At 37.2% G+C, this 17,650-nt stretch overlaps 1 protein-coding gene across 1 annotated transcript in view; it reads right to left on the reverse strand.

Moving 5' to 3' along the window:
• Positions 1–201: 201 nt before the first annotated feature.
• LOC149179315 (protein DETOXIFICATION 16-like) overlaps positions 202–17,650 on the reverse strand; it is a 272,397-nt gene continuing 254,948 nt past the window's right edge. Inside the window, exons 9-10 of the mRNA XM_089422421.1 lie at positions 442–445; positions 202–317 (exon numbers count right to left, since the gene is read on the reverse strand). Of these exons, the coding sequence (XP_089278547.1) occupies positions 202–317; positions 442–445 (120 nt within the window). The remainder of the gene's footprint in view (positions 318–441; positions 446–17,650) is intronic.

Genomic DNA, 17,650 nt, shown 5'->3' on the forward strand with positions numbered 1-17,650 from the left:
AATCAAGAATAAGAATGAGGATATTGCAGCCCTCAAGAAACAGCTCAATATGCCTCAGTCACAGCACCCACAAAGAAAGGAAGTCCTGGAAAGCCAGACAAATCATGAAGAAATGATGGACTTGGTGCTGCAACTCAATGACCAGTTGAAGGAGATGGAGAAGGAGCTAGATAGCTTGATCTAGCTCAAACAAGCTAGTCTTTATGGTGCTCCTCGAACTATCATTCCTACAATGACCACAGTTGTACCTTCCACTTTGGAAGCAGCATTAGCTCCCACTGGTCCAATGGCCACTACATTGCCAACAGCAACAACGACTACATCAGCAATGACATCAACAGCAACAGGTACCACAGGTGATGAGGCGAACAGGTTGGTCAAAGCAATGGAAGAAATGTCCATTCAGACCAATGAAATGAATAAATTGAAAGAGAAACTCACTAGCCTGGAGAAAGATTGCAGGTTAGCACAGATCATGCAAAACAACAAAAGGCTACCAGGATGAATCAAAGAGTAAAGAGCCTGGAGAAAGAATTAACACTAAGTGAGCCTTTGGGAAAGGCTACGGAATTACTATGGGCAATATCATTGACTCTGTCAATGATATTTGGCCATCTATCCAAGTCATTTTTGAACAAATAGATTTAATAAAACAGGCTACAGAAGCCATCCAAAAGGTGGAAGAAGAACTTGGAGAGATGTCAGAGGACGTTGTAAGAATTATTCAATTCCTCAACTATAAGAATAAATATGAACTGAAAGAACTTGACATACCTGATAGAACAGGTACAATTCTGGAAGTCAAGAGGGTCCTCGCTAAGAGGAATTTAATGTTGAATTTAGAAGATAAGTGTCATACCATGCAACTAGCCGTTGACAGGTTCATGGTCAAGTTTGAAATTTTGAGAGAAAAGGGATTACCTAGTCCCTTTGTTATAAATGATAAATTAATGACACAAGAGGAATACAACAAGAAAATTAGAGAAGTGACTAGAGAGCAGGCAAATACTTCATCAATGAGTGGCATACCAACAGGCAGAGTACTATATCAAACTTTTGAAAATCGGTTTTACCTCCAGCATGAGGTAAAACACCTGTTTATTAATAAGCCTACTTTTGCTAAATATACAGAGGTTGATGAGATATACAGGAAAATGCTCAACATCCAATTACTAGATGAAGAAACATGGCAAAAACTTTATGATTTACTATATTAAAAACATAGTAAAAAGTAAAGGAGCATGGTAAAAGGGTGAAAACAAGTTAGCAGAGTCAAAGTGTATCAGGTAAAATAGTATCAGATGAAGGATGAAAGTCAAGCAGAGTATCCAGCGTGAAAGCCAAACAACCTAGCAGCATAAAGGGCTAAAATCAAAGCACAACAGCCAGCAGAACCAAAATAGCAGGGATAGCATGAAACAGTTCAATAGTTGTCTCTATCTTCTTACAAGAAGATATTTTCCTTTTCCTAGATTAATTCTCAAATTAGCTTGAGATATTTTGTAAGAACTTTTTGTATAAATACTTCACCATTCGAAGTATTTATGGTGGATTTCTATACATTTGTAAGTTTATTTTGATCTTGAACCTGAGGGTAATTGTACCATTTCCAAGTCAACAAACTGGGCCAAAGTAATAAAAGCATTGAACTGCAGGATTAATGAGATGAGCTATTTACAATGAAGTATCTTCTTTCTGTGATTTTGTTATCATTCTTATGTGTTCACAAACTTAATTTTTTTCTAAATTTGAATGTATTAACTGGAAAAATCACTCAGAAATTGTTTAAGTACACTCTGTTTTGCACAATTAGTCATTTACATGTTTTCTTCTGACACCCGGATCTAAGAATCCTTCATTGCTCTCCCATCCCGATTGACCTCTTTCATTCCTTCCATAATCCGGCCTAGGGAACCCTTAATTTCTCCCTAGATCCGATTAGAAGCCACTTCACCATCTAGCCCTTGAGATCTGCAAAAACTCACCTATCTTGCCCTGCAGACACTGTCTTTTAGAACCTTGATCCAGTCTTGTTTGTCTGACTTTTGACTCCATAGCCCAATGGCAAAAGCAAACCTTTTTCATCTAAGTAAGTGATCCCACCACCCAAATTCAAAACAAAACCCAAGTGCAACCATAACTAGCCTAAAATTTATCAACTTAAACAAAGTTAAATTATAAAGAGAGAGCCCTCTCTGAGCATCAGGAAGGCTAGGTCCTAATCTCCAAAAGTGGTTTGTGGTTACCTCTGTCATTTCCTTCTTTAAAACTTTCAAAGGTCATTTTGGAGTGATAACTAACCCACACAATATATTTTTTGGTTAAAATTTGGGATGGCGGGTCCACTGTTTTGGGTGGCCCGCCCCCATTTCCGTCGTTGTTGCCTTATCATGGTGAGGTGGAGGTTGGGTCCATGCCCCAAGGGTCAGCCCACTTAATACGCCGCATGTGGTCGTGGCCCGACCAAAGTGCACGTTCTTTTCCAAGTACATGGAGGAGGGGTCGTGGGCAGTGACCCGCCCCTCCATTAATAGCATTATATGATAAGGATTGGGGTGGCGGGGTTGGTGGCCCGCCACCCCTTTTTTTAATAATTTTTTGTTATTAAAAAGCATATGGCCGATTTTAAAAATCCGGGTTTTTGACCGAAGGAGACATTTTAACAAGGTAATAATTTCACCTGGAATCCAGCCAAAGTTGGCCGAATTCTATCCGCTGGAAAAAGTAAAAATTATGTCTCCATTAATCCTACCCAGTCAGCAAAAGTCAACCAAACTTTGACTGCCTCTATCTTCCTCATCCGGACTCGATTGGAGTGTCATTCACAACGTTGGAATCAGGGCGACAAGCACTTCGATCTGATGTCGAGTTAATTATGTTTCCACCACTTTAAATTTTGAGCCTTTTCCATGCCACTGGTGTCTGGAGATCCACCTAGATCACTTCGAAAGATGGGATAAGGGCCATTTTGATGCAAAGCAAGCAGCTCATTAATTTTGATAGCAGAAAATTAAGAGGTGTGGAGAGGATTTACTCAGTTTATGATAGAGAGATGTTGGCCATTATGCATTCCTTGGCTAAATTCATACCATACCACGTTGGGGTTAAGTTCATCATCAAAACAAATCATAAAAACATCAAATCTTTCATGAAACGTAAGGATCTAATTGATAGGAAATAGAAGTGGATCAGTAGATTACATGGAGATTATTTTAAAATTCTATATGTCAAGGGGAAGAAGAATGTACTTGTTTATTCACTTTCTAGAAGGTCTCACGTATGTTCATTGGTGGAGATTTATGTTGATTGGGGAGAGTTAATTGCAATAGAGTATGCGAAAGATTCATGGGAAACAAGAGTTATAGATGGCTCAATTCATGATGATGGATATACAATAGTAAATGAGTTGATCATGTATAAGTGCATAATGTATTTGGTGCCTGCTTCACAACTTAAGGTAAATATATTTAGGATATTTCATGATGCGCCTATGGCTAGTCACTCGATTTTCTTTAAAACCTATAGGTAGATCCAAGAGAGATTCACATGGAAAGGACTTAAGAATGAAGTCTATAAGTATGTTACATAGTTTCCTACTTAAGAGAAAAACAAGAATGAGCATACTTATCCAACTCGTCTACTTCAACCCCTACCCATTCCTAATAAGAAATGGGAATCTATCTTTATGGATTTCATCACAAGACTACCTAAGATACTAGGTAAAGATTGCATATATGTGGTGGTTGACAAGTTGATTAGGTTTGCACACTTCTTTGCCATTTCAAATACTTATACAACAATGCAAGTAGCTAATTCGTTTTACATAGAGATTCTTAGGTTGCATGAAATGCCCTTTAGTGATAGGGACAATAAGTTGCTACGTATGTTTTTGTAGGAGCTCTTTAAATTGTGTGGGACTGAGCTCACTCTTATCACTAGCTACCACCCATAAATAGATGGTCAAATGAAGATAGTGAAAAATGGGTGGAGGGGTATCTCAAGAACTATGTTTCTAGATAGCAGAGAGCTTGGATCAAATGGCCACAAATTGACGAGTATTTCTGTAATACTACTTATCACATGACTATCAAAATGTTTCCATTCATGGCTTTATATGGTTATGAGGCTCCCAACTTCATGGATCTATGATTGGGGATAGTAGATTTCCTAAGGAAAAGGACTTATTACAATAGAGTTAGGACATCATGAAGTCATTGAAGGAAAATTTTCAACGGGCATGGAATTAGTAGAAGTTGTATGTTGATAAACATCATATCAAGTGTAGTTTTCAAGTTGGGAACATAGTTTATTTTAGATTTTATCCATATAGATGGTTCACTCTCAAGAATAGTGGAGCAGAGAAACTCAAGCCTAGGTTTTATGAACCATCCAGAGTATCTCAGAGGGTTGGAGAGGTTTCCTATGAACATGAGCTACTTGCTAGTAGCAGGGTTCATAATGTATTCCATGTATCCAGGATCAACAAGGCACTTGGTCATAACGCGGTTCCCTCATTTGAGTTGCCACCATTGGATGAGGAGGGGACGATGATATTGATTCCAGAGGCCATCATTGATACTAGAGAGAGAACTCTTTATAAGAGGGCCATCAAAGAGTTTCTGATCAAATGGAAGAACTTTCCAATACAGGATGCCACATGGGAAAATGAACATATTTGCAACATCCAAATCTTAGAATGCTTGAGGACAAGCAATTTTGGGAAGGGTGAATTTTAATGTTCCCTTCCTAACTAGTGGAGTTGGTGGACCTCTAGCCTATCAATTGGTTCCCATAGGCTATTGGGTTAGGGTTAGGGAACCTTGGACACAATTAATCTAGTAGTTTTATGCTCAGTTGAAATCTCATCAGGATTATGAGCAGGATGCCTTTTTCTAAAATGATTTCAAGATAGTTTTCCAATGCTTACTATTTTTAGTAAGTTAGTTTTGAGCACCGACTAGGTTAGGTGGTAGGGTTATTATTCTAGTATTGTCGATGAGTTTAGTTTTGATGACTATCTCAATATTTTATATATCTCGGTAGTTTTAAATAAAATAATGATAATTTATTAAAGTTAAATCTTTGATTTAAATTTATCGTTATTTTAATATTTTTAATGAAGTGAAAGATAATTTATTTAAAAAAATAAAATAAGGGACAAGAATAAGGCCTTTAATTGGGAGAGTAAAAGTGATTTTATTTAGTCCCACATGGCTTGATGAAGATGGTCAAACTTCCTAGGAGAGATAAAAGAAAATTTGTGGAGTTCATTTGGGAGGTCAGTTTTGATATTTTATATTGTCATTTTCTTGGAGGATATTACTTCTTGGTTTGTGAGGATGAAACCCCTTACGGCCGACATTACAAACATTATTATGAGATATAATCTAGAGAATATCTTAGTGATTTCACACAAAAATCACAATTGAGCTTCATTGTTGGTTTGATATCTATAGTCTAGAGAAAAATTGAGGATATTTGTGGTATTAAAAGGATTTTAGAGTTCACTAGAGTATTGTTGCTATGATATGTTGGTATAGTGATTTTGTAGATTTCAATTTGGAATCAGACTTATGCATTTCTAGATTTAATGGGTATGTTTGAATAATGTTTTTAAAGCATTTTGGTTATCTGGGTATTCTTCATTTTGATCATATATTGTAATCCTAGCTCTAAAAACAAATCTAAGTAATATGAGATTGTGGGTTTTCCTAAATATTATTATTTTCTGAGTTATTCCATTACTGCCAGTTAGAAAGAAAAAAATGGTTATCTGGGTATATTCATTTTGATCATATATTTTTATCTCAACTCTAAAAATAAATATGAGTTATATCATTTTGTGGGTTTTCCCAAATACTATAATTTCTAATTTATTTCATTGTTTCCAATAAAAGAAATAAAAATAAAAGGGTGTATGTTACAATATGGCATTTGACCCAATGAAGAAAACAAGACATGAAAAAAAGGTATTCAACCCAAGAAAATGACCCTGTGCCCTCTTACATGAAGCTCAAAGCACTCAATTACTTACATTGACCCCCTACATTCCTCTGTGTGTGTGACAATTTTGATTAGCACAACTCCCGAGGTGTAGATTAGTTGGTGATATAGTGCATTGTTAAAGCACTCCTTGTGATGTCATTAGTTCAGCTAACCCTATGTGCCGCATGGGTATGCCTAGAGGTCATAGTGGTAGCATACAAATTCAACTCCATGTTATGTGAGTGTGAGCCCAACAATTCATATTGACACCATAGGTTTCCTAGATTGCCACTAAGAAAACAAAGAAATATGAAAAAAATATCTAAAACTCCTCGTTTTGTTGCCCTCATTGTTAGAGTTATTTAGTTTATACCTATATCTTGGCTTCTTGTTGCTATACCCTCCTCCAATAGAAGTCTTTTCAAAGATATTATTAATTTCTCTATAGTTTCTAGGTTTGGGGACCATGACTCTTATTTGTAGTGTAGTTTGAGATATTCAATATTGACATTTTAAATTTGGTGATCTCTTTGGTAAACAAAGCCAAATGTTTTTCTCAATCAAATATTGCTAATTTGAATATTTAAGTGTTGAAACAATGAATTCCATCTACATAATTTGGAATGGGGGTCAAATAATACATTTTTTATAAAAAAAAATATTGTCATCACTTAGATGTGTAGGTTAGGTGAGCCACTTATGTGCATTATTTATATAATTTAGGTGTATTTCTCATGTGCATGAGTTAGCTGCATAGGTTCATTGCATCTTTGATGTGTGTGTGTTTAGTGTGGGTTGGAAGTGCATGGATTATGTGTCTATCATCTTCATCATTTATATTATGTAATGCCCCTCTTGGATGAACTTGTCATTTATATTTATACATGGCTTCTTCTCCTTTTTATATCTATTGGTAATGATTCATATAAGGAACAAATATATATGATGTTTTGGACATATTATCAATTATTTTGTATACACACACATACATATATATTGTTATCTATTTATATACATATATTGTGATGAATTATATTTTTTGGGATGAAATGATGTGGTATGGTTGACTTGTGGAAGGTTTATTACATGGATGTATGACTTGCATTTTCTTTTAAAAACAAAGGTCTTGGGAAATTGTTAACTATATCACAAAAATTTCTAATGTTGTGAACCATTGTACTTGTATGAATGAAGCAGGGGAGTAGGGTACTTGAAAATGTGGCAAGTGGAAGGGAATATATGTTAAGCCAATGAAGCTAGTTACTTGTTATACATATATTTGTGTATGTGCAAGAACAAGGTGAGGCCTTTCTAGCTTGTCAACATATGGGTATTGATTCACAACCATGTCTTATCAAAGACATGGAGTTTTTAATGAAAAAAAATATGACAAGATGGAGAGTCCATATTGCTTGATTAGGATCAGGATTTTGCATAGTACGTGTGTGGAATCCTTACTCTACAAGAGTTAGCTTCCAGATTCTAAGCTAAGTAGAGTACTTACAATGACCCTTTGACCCTTTGATTGATTAATAGAAGATAGTATTTACCCACTTAGGTGGGGCACTTTTAAGTAAAGTAATAAGTGGGGAAATGGGACAAGCACCAAGTGGTACATGCATAATTGAGGTTTTTTTGTTTAAGAAAATAAAATAAGGTTTTTTAGCATGAGAGGGTAAAGTGTCAATGGGGAGGAGTTCTATAATAGAAGGTGAAAACCATGGAAGAGAGGAGAGAATAATGGAGATGGAGAAATGTTGCCAAAAATTCTAATAGATGAAGGCTTAGTTAAATTTGCAAGTGGTATTGTATTGTTGGGGGTTTTCAGCCAAACAAAGATTGTGAGTCCATCCAACTTTGGGATCTCAAGGGGAGAAACTTTCCCTAAGAGAGACTAGGAGGAAAATTTTTAAAATTGGAGAGTTGACATAAGTGAGAATTGGGAAATTGAAGCTCGCTTAATTGAAGGCATAAATCCACATATGGATAAAATCATTTTCATGTTTCCAATTTTGATATTATGTAATGTCCCCTAATAATAATAAAAATAATAAATAATATAATATAATATTAAAATATAAGAAAATAAATGATAAACAATAAAGAAAATATAATAATAGTAAATAAATAATAAATAATGAAGAATATATAATAATAATAAATAAATAAAATAGTAAATAACAATACTAGAGTTCTAAATAAATATAAATAAAAATAAACTATAAAAATAGTAAAAATAAGTAAAGTTAACAAAAAAACACAATAAAATAAGAAAGAGTTAAATTAAGAAAAATATAAAAATAGTAAAAATAAATAAAGTTATCAAAAAGTAAAAAGGAATAAAATAAGAAAGAATTATATTAAGAGAATTACTAAATTAAGTTAAACTTAAAATAAAGAAATAAAAGTTGCATGTTGACACATGGAGCATGCAGTGCCCCTTCCAATGTTTGCTCTATTTAATAAACAGTGAGGAAGATGAGAGATCATTCCATGATTCTATCATCCATTCTCTAGCGATAAAATTGTTGTGAGATAAAGGATTCCCTTGCATTAGTGCGTTCATTGAGGGCTCGGGGGTGGCTAGTTGTAGCAAGATTTTGTGCAATTGAGCCTACGGTTGGGTGGAGAGTCGTCCCTAAAACTTTGTTGCGTTTAGCAGGATTCAAATAGCGTTCAACTCCGAAATCACAAGTAAGGAATATCATCGCGACAGGTAAGTTGTCTTTGCTCATATTTCCGAAATTCAATGTTAAATAGTTGATAAATTGTGTGTTGATTAAAAATCGCATAATTGATTTAATTAGTTGCATGTTTTAATTTTGGGGTTGTTACAGTATTGTTGGGGGTTTTCAACCAAACAAAGATTGTGAGTCCATCCAACTTTGGGATCTCAAGGGGAGAAACTTTCCCTAAGAGAGACTAAGAGGAAAATTTTTAAAATTGGAGAGCTGGCATAAGTGAAAATTGAGAAATTGAAGCTCACTTAATTGAAAGCATAAATCCACATATGGATAAAATCGTTTTCATGTTTCCAATTTTGATATTATGTAATCCTACAAATATAAAACTAGATAAAAAAAATTGAATAATGATGTGAACTTGAGTTTATTTTGAATAGAGTATATAAACCATTTGGAAGCTAATGTGTGGCCAAGGTGGTTGCATATAGAGTAAAAGGAGGACTGAGGATGTGAATCATCCCTAAATTTCACCTCTTTTATTACTGACATAATAGAACACTTACACTTTTAATAGTAAGAGTTGGGTTGTTGTTTGAAGCTTATTAAATCTTTTTCTACATGATGAGGGTATGGTGAATTTTGGAAGTTTTTAACTAATGTGAAATAAGAAATCATTTTTATTAAACTTATATTACTAATAAAATGGGGAAACTCTAGTTGTATGCGTTCAAGCTTGAATATATATCTTGGCTTAAATATATGTTGTATGTTAGAAAAATGTGTTAAACATTTTTTTATATAACTATTGTATGGTGAATTTTGGAGGTTTTTAACCAATGTGAATGAGAAATTCAGTTATTTCTATTAAACTCATGTTACTCATAAAATGGGGAACTCTAGTTCTATGTATTCAAGTTTGAATATATTATCTCGGCTTAAATATATCTTGATAAAATTGCAAAAGTAATTTACAATTTGAAATAAGAAATTCATTTACTCTTTACTTTAAATTATTTTGATCAAACTCGGATTATTAACAAATTAGTAATGGAATTGGGAAACCCAAGTCGCGTGCATTCAAACATGCATATATATCTTGTCTATTGATGGATGCTTGAGTTTCAACGTCCTCAACAATCATATTGAAATGTAGATTTGGTATGGCATCACGAAGATAAAAGCACTTGTCAACCCATAGAATATCAAAACATATATTATTGTTTATTTTGTTATCCAATTTGATGCATGCATCTTTAATAGAGTGCTTTGGTAAATCACAAGAGTGTGTTTTTGGTAGCTACAAATACAATTTTTTTTTGGGCAGTTACAAATATAAAATTTATTTTTGGTAATTAGGTAATATTAAAATATTTATTTTTAAATAAATGAACATTTAAGAATGATAATAAGTTAAGTCTTTTGGAAATTAGGTAATATTAAAATATTTATTTTTAAATAAATGAATATTTAAAAATGATAATAAGTTATTAAGAAATTAAATAGTTATTTTTAGGAATTTTTATTTTATTAGGGATAGTTATTTTTGTTGGTTAGTAAGAAAAATAATAAAGATGGGAGAATTTTTTTTGGGTTATTAGTTTTAATAAATTTACATGTGTGCAACTTTGCTAAATCTAGTTGTTGTTGGATGGACATTTCACTTCATTTGTTATTAGATATAGGGGGTCTAGTTGTTGTTGGATGGACATTTCACCTCATTTGTTATTAGATATAAGGGTGTCAGTGAGAAATCATTTTCCACATTCACATCCTTGTATGTATAATGAAAATTTATCTTGCACTACTCAAATATTGACTTTAGCAAATATATATGTATGCAACTTGCTAAATATAGTTGTTGCTAGGTGGAGATTTCACATCATTTGTTATGAGATATAATGGTGCAAATGGGAAATCATGGTCCACATTTATATAGTTGTTGATAGGTGAATATTTTACATCATTTGTTATGAGATATAATGGTGCAAATGGGAAATCATGGTCCACATTAATTTTTGTATAATGAAAATTTCCTACTGAATCTACTGAATATGCCTTCTAGGATCTATTTGAGTTAAATATGACCAACATTTAGATTTTTTTTAATAGATATAGAATTGTGTTGTTTCAACTATATATTTACTCTTTACTATTATATTGTGTTTGTAATCAATATTGATTGAAATGAAATGTAGTTGTTGGTTATATGCTACAAAATTGTGATTTTATAATAATGAGAGTAAACTTCAAATATAGATAACAATGATATATAAATCTATGCCAACTAGTTGGGTAGTGCTTTGTTGATAACTAACATTAATAACATGTGTTGTTGGAAGTTGCATGAAAATTTCTTTGATGAAAGACTCTTAATTTGATTGTTATGTTTGAGGAAGTGATGGAACCAACTAGTTTCAACCCTCAAGGCCATACTCACATTCACAATGGACCACCCAGATCTACTATGCCCACATTTTTTACTATTGGGATTGGGGGACATCTAGACATGGACGAGATGCCCCTAGGGGATCATTTCTGTGAGTATTAGACTATGGGGGGAGAATTTCGAGATGTTATAACCTTTAAAGACTGTTGTCATCTCAAACATGGCAATAGAGAGAAGGGAACCAGTGGAGCATCTGCACATAACTCTGATCTGCAGTGCACCATTGGGAGATTGTTCCTTCCTAATTTTGATGGCTCTTCTAAGTGCATGACCATGGCTTGGGTTGAGAAACTTGACACATATTTTCATCTCAACCAAATGACAATGGTAGAAGTCATTAAAATAGCTACCTTGCACTTGGAAGGAGACGCCCATGATCGGTGGTTCCACGAGCTATCTACATTGGTACATGTCGGGGTGACCTCTTATGAGGATTTTACACGGAGGGTGATGGAGCATTTTGACCCGCGGGACCTTGAGATGCATTTCAGAGAGATGGCCCAACTCAAGTAGACAAGGAACTTGAAGCAGTGCATAACAGAGTTCTTGAGGTTGTCAGTGATGATGCCAGATTTATCAGAGGCTAGGAGAGTCTTCTAGTTCGTGGAGGGTCTAGTGGAGCCCTTACGTGGGCTAGTGAGGTTGAATAGACCTACTTTGCTTCAGGATGCAATGGGCAGGGCTTAAGATTTACAGGGTGCAATACCAAATATTAGAGCACTAGTGCCCATGAGACCTACTTTTCCATAGCGAGGCAAAGATACCAAGCCCCTACCATCAAGGGAGATGCCATGGTGTGAGAATTTGGATGATGAGACTAAGAGAGACCTCCAGAGGAGGAAGTTGTGTTTCATGTGCCAAGGGACATAGGCACAGGTGCACCAAGGGAAAGGCCCATTGTATAGAGGTGTTTTTGGAAAATGAATTGAAGGATGATGTCGAGCAGAAGGCAGAGGGAGGTGACAGTAAGCCACAGAGTATTGGAGGAGGAGGCCCACCTCCCCCACTTAGAGGAGACCCTTTCTCGCCCACAGGAGGAGTTATTGATTCACTTCAAGTAGTTCCAAAGTACTTAATGTTGAGGATTAGGGAATGGTGTAGGGACAATGTGTATCAGTGCCATTGGGCAGTGGGGCTACCCATAATTTCGTTGATGCTTAGATGGGGGATCAGAGAGGGATAAACACAAATACCTTTGATGGTTTTTCAGTTCTAGTACCTGGGACAAGACCATGTAGTGTACCAAATACGTCCTTAGTATGACTGTGACTATGGGGAACTACTCGATGACAAACCATTTCTTTGTAGTCGATGTTTCAGACACCAATGTTGTGATGGGTGTCCAATGGCTTTACTCCCTTGGTCGTGTCACCATGGACTAGAGGAGGTTGGAGATAGAATTCATTGGGCCAGATGGGAAGTTGGTTGCGTTGAAGGGACATGCATTAGTACCCACCGCGGATAATGTCGACACGTCGGATGGAGGCTGATTTGTGATATGGGGATATAGAGTGGGTTGTAGAGTGTTAATTTATGGTATGTTCTATGCTTAGAGCAGTTTACTTATTTTTCTTATTATCATCCACAGATTAGCAATCACATGTACATTAATTAAAGTGCAGATAGAACATTAAATGATCGACAGAAAAAAAAGCCAAGACAAGAGACACAAGATGTGGCGACTAGCCAGGGACAAACCCCGATGTGGGGAAACCCTTTGATCAAATCTTCCTTTATCTTCAATAATTCAGCAGAGAGAAATAGTACATAAATCTGATTTACATCAGCAGCAGCAAACCCTATATCAACCAAACTAGGGCAGACAATATCTTGCAAACCGACCGTCGGATCGGCTTGATTCCTTCACCAAAAATGTGGCCTTCAGAGGAGATCCAGATTCACCTAGCACAGTTCTGAGAGTCTAATGGTCAACACTGGTCAAACCTTTGATCTGCAGTTGCAGCCCTAAATTTTGTGTCTTCCTTCCACACGTGTGAGAGAAGAGTCTCTTTTTGTGTAGTAGGAGAAGAGCCTCTTTTCTGCGCAAGAGAGAGAGAGAGAGAGAGAGATGTGATGAGATGAGTGAGTGCAAATGAGGAAAAGTCTTCCTGTATTTATACACAAATGTTGATGATTGAATAGATGCGACTGTTGGGCTTCTGAGCCTACATGGGTTGATGGTTGGCTTGATAATTATTCCATAATCAAAATAAATTCATATCTCCATAAATACTCATCGGAATCGGATGATGTTTAGATCAATCCTACACGTCTCGACGAAAGGAATCTAATAAAAATATTATCAGACATGAATAATATGACCCACATGGAGTTTGGCCCTAGTTTCCAATTCTAACACTCCCTCTCAACTAGAAAGAACTCCATCTGCAATTCGGCTGTCGGTTGCTACTATTCATCCATCAAATGCATTGCCTTGTACAGCTTGACCCCTACTCTGCTCTGCTCTATTCTGTTTGCTCTTCTCTGTTCTTTCTGCCCTGTTCTGATATGCTCTACTCTGCTCTGTTTTGTTCTGCTCTGCTTTGTCCGAATTATGAAGAGGAAGAAATGATCGAGGATGTATCATACCATCCTCCACTGACTTAAAGTCAGTCTCGAAGTGTGTACCACTGGTCCCAGACCAGTCCTCAACCAACCCGAAGTCAGTGTCATAGTGGGTACAACTCCTACCACTGGTCCCAGACCAGTATCATCATCCACTGACTCAAGGTCAGTCTCAGAGTGTGTACCACTGGTCCCAGACCAGTCCTCAACTGACCCAAAGTCAGTGTCATAGTGGGTACAACTCCTACCACTGGTCCCAGACCAGTATCATTGATCCTAGATCAATGAAGGTCATCCTAGCATAGGGAGTACGATGGATACAACAATGCGTCCATCGGTACTACTATGGTCCCTATCCTCATTTCCCTACTCATTGATTAGATGAGAGGTACTTCCCATGAGTCTCAGACTGCATGGGTAGGATGCCTCGACAGGAGAACTAATCAATCTTGTCCTCACAGGAGAACTAATCATCCTGCTACACAATCGTTATGGAGAACACATCATCCAGACCTCATAGGAGAACTAATCATCCTGCTACATAATCGGCATGGAGAACACATCATCCAGACCTCATAGGAGAACTAATCATCCTGCTACATAATCGTCATGGAGAGCAAATCATCCAGACCTCACAGGAGAACTAATCATCTTACTACATAGTCGCCACGGGGTGTTACAGGTAAAGTTTTGATTCTTTTACCCTGTGGTCATATGTCGCTCCAAGAAGTACCCTGCACCCCCCCCCATAGCTACAAGAGCTCCATACATCATACAGGACCCTCATCAGAGGGTTTGTGAATGACACCAAGTTGTTCTCGGAAAGTAAAAAAATTTGACCTTTCTTAGGGGCTTTGTCAGAATGTCGGCAACCTGTTCATCTATACCGATATGTTGGAGCCTTATAGATCCCAGCTTCACCATATCTCGAATATAGTGGTACCTGATATCGATATGCTTGGAGCGATCATGAAATACAGGATTCTCTGAGAAACGAATCCACTCTAGTTGTCACATAGGATCACGGTGGTATCCAATGTAAATCCAAACAGCTCACTGAAGAGCTTTCGTAACCAAATTGCCTCATAGGAGGCCATGCTAGCAGCAATATACTCTGCCTCGGCAGTGCTCAGAGCCATCGACTTCTGCTTCCTGCTCATCCAGGATATCGAAGCAGATCCCAAGGAGAAATAGCACCGGGAAGTGCTCTTACGATCCACCACATTGCCCAATCAGCATCAGTGTATCAAAGTAGTCTCACATCTTCGGTAGTGTATCTTAGCCCATATGTAATTGTGCCACGAAGATATCTTAACAGATTCTTGGCACCAATCCAATGTATGTGATGAGGTTCAACCATATGTTGACTTAATGTGTTGACTGCAAAGCATATATCTGGACGGGAGTTCACTAAGAACATTAATGCTCCGATGAGTTGCCGATACTTGGTAGCATTTCGTAAAAAAAGTCCAGCGGCACTACCGCTTAACTTCTTGAAGTCAAGCTCCATCGAGGTAGTTACAGGCTTGTAGTCTACCATACCGAATCTTTCTAATATCTTCACCACATATTTTCCTTGAGATAGGAAAATTTCCCTTGGCTTCTACCAGACTTCAAGTCCTAGGAAATAGTGCATCAGTCCTAGGTTCTTCATTTCAAATTCAAAAGCCAACTCCCTCTTACATTTGAGAATGAGAGGGTCTGCACCCGTTAGAAAGAGGTCATCCACATACAGCACCAGTATGAGAGGTTTGTCATCTTCAACCTTAAAGTAGAGTTTAGGATCGACTTCACTCCTAGTGAATCCCAACTTCATCAAGTAGTTATCGATCCTCTCATACCATGCTCGGGGTGCTTGCTTCAGCCCATAGAGAGCCTTCTTCAACCTGCATACATGAGATTTTCGATCATAAATCTCAAATCCTTCGGGTTGCTCCACGTAGACCTCTTCTTTGATCAAACTATGCAAGAACGCGGTCTTGACATCCATTTGATGTATGCTTTATCTTGTAAATCCATTTAGAAGTGACAACTGTCTTGTCCTGGGGTCTGGGAACTACTTCCCAGACATCATTCTTCATAATAGACTCATATTCTTCGGTCATAGCATCCTTCCATACTTGATGCTTGACGGCATCAAAGAATGATGAAGGCTCATTTTGTATGATCATGCTCATGATGGTCAGGTATCCCTGATACCTGTTGGGTTTCTTACTTTCACGGAAGGTTCCTCGGGGTGCAGTGTGTCCTTCAGCATCATCGAGTAGCCCCCTAAGCCAAGAGGGCCTCTTCCTAGAAGAGGAAGGCTCAGGTGGATCAATAGGATCCATGGGTTCTTCCACATCAGGGATTGTTTCATCATCTTTTTCTTTTGGTTCCCTGGTGTCGGCTTCTTGAGAGCTCCTCAAAGTCGGAAGATTGTCCACCTTGCTGAGAGCCATATCTTCGTTAAAGGTGACATCATGACTAATCACGACTTCCCTTTGACTGGCTACATAGATTCTATAGCCCTTAGTATTTTCACCATAACCCACGAAGATTCCTTTCTTTCCAAATGCACCCAATTTATTCCTTTTCTCTTTCGGCACATGAAAATACACAGGGCTTTCAAAAATTCTAAAATGAGATACATCAGGTTTCTTACTGTTGAACATTTCTTCAGGAGTCTTGGAACCCAATGCTTGATGAGGGCATTGGTTTTGTACATATACGGCGGTGTTTGCATCTTCGGCCCATAGAAACTTCGAAATTCTTTGATCATGGAGCATGGCACGGACAACTTCCACAATCGTATGGTTCTTCCTTTCCGCCACACCATTCTATTCAGGAGTATATGGTGTAGTAGTCTCCCTCTTGATGCTAGCCTCTTTGCAAAAGTCATGAAACTCATTAGATTCATATTCAGTCCCATTATCAGTCCTTAAGATCTTGACATTCTTTTCAGTTTGATTCTCGATCAAGGCTTTGAAGTGTCGAAACCAAGAGAACACTTCATCCTTCTTTTTCAAGAAGTATATCCAAGTCTTTCGAGAATAGTCATCTGTAAAAGTAAGGTAATATGAATATCCTCCCAAGGAGTTCACAGGCATCATACCAGATATGTCTGAGTGAACTAGTTGTAATATATCAGAGGTCTTGCTTTGGCTTGAGGGGAATGGTTCCCTTTTGAGCTTTCCTTCGGCACATCTTGGACATACACCTTCTTTCTCTACTCGGAATTCGGGCATCCCTGTTACCATTTGTCTTACATCGGGTAGAGCTTTATAATGAAGGTGGGCAAACCTCCGATGCCAAAGTTCGGACTGAAGAGATGTGTCACAAGACATGACACCTAGTAGACTTCCACCAACCTGATATAATGAATCAACTCGAAACCCAAGAGTGAAGGCATCTTTAACATTATTTTTCCATATACGTACCTTGCCATCGCTGAAGGTCACCTTGTAGCCTTTGTCTTCCATTGCCGAGATGGACACCAGGTTCTTTTTGAGGTCAGGTACATATAATACATCCTGTAAGTGGATCGTATTACCTTGATTCAATTTAAGAGAGACATTGCCTACACCTTTCATGGGATATTTCATATTATCTCCAAGGACAATTTCCAGGTTATTTTCTTTCTCTATTAGATTATGGAGAACTTCTTTGTAACCAGTGAAGTGCCTTGAGGAACCACTATCAATAAGCCAAATTCCTAGCGAGTCCGAAGGAGCAGAGGTAGATAGAGCAGCTGGTAGATAATATTCATCCTGCTTATTGTCAACAGTGTTAGATTCATACCTGGAATTTCTATCCTTCTTGAATGGTTGTCCTCTTCCTTGATTTCCAGCACTCCTTTTACCTCTGCTATTAGATTTTCCATTCCTTTGATTGCCATGAGAGGGATTTTGATCATCGTCCTGGTGTGAGTCCCTTCTATCAGGGCATTCTCTTGCATAGTGACCTGCTTTATCGCAAATGTAACATCGTC

Source organism: Pinus tabuliformis, chromosome 4_1 (assembly GCF_031772625.1).
Source record: "Pinus tabuliformis cultivar Carrire ecotype Pingquan chromosome 4_1, CPIR1, whole genome shotgun sequence".
Lineage (NCBI taxonomy): Eukaryota > Viridiplantae > Streptophyta > Pinopsida > Pinales > Pinaceae > Pinus > Pinus tabuliformis.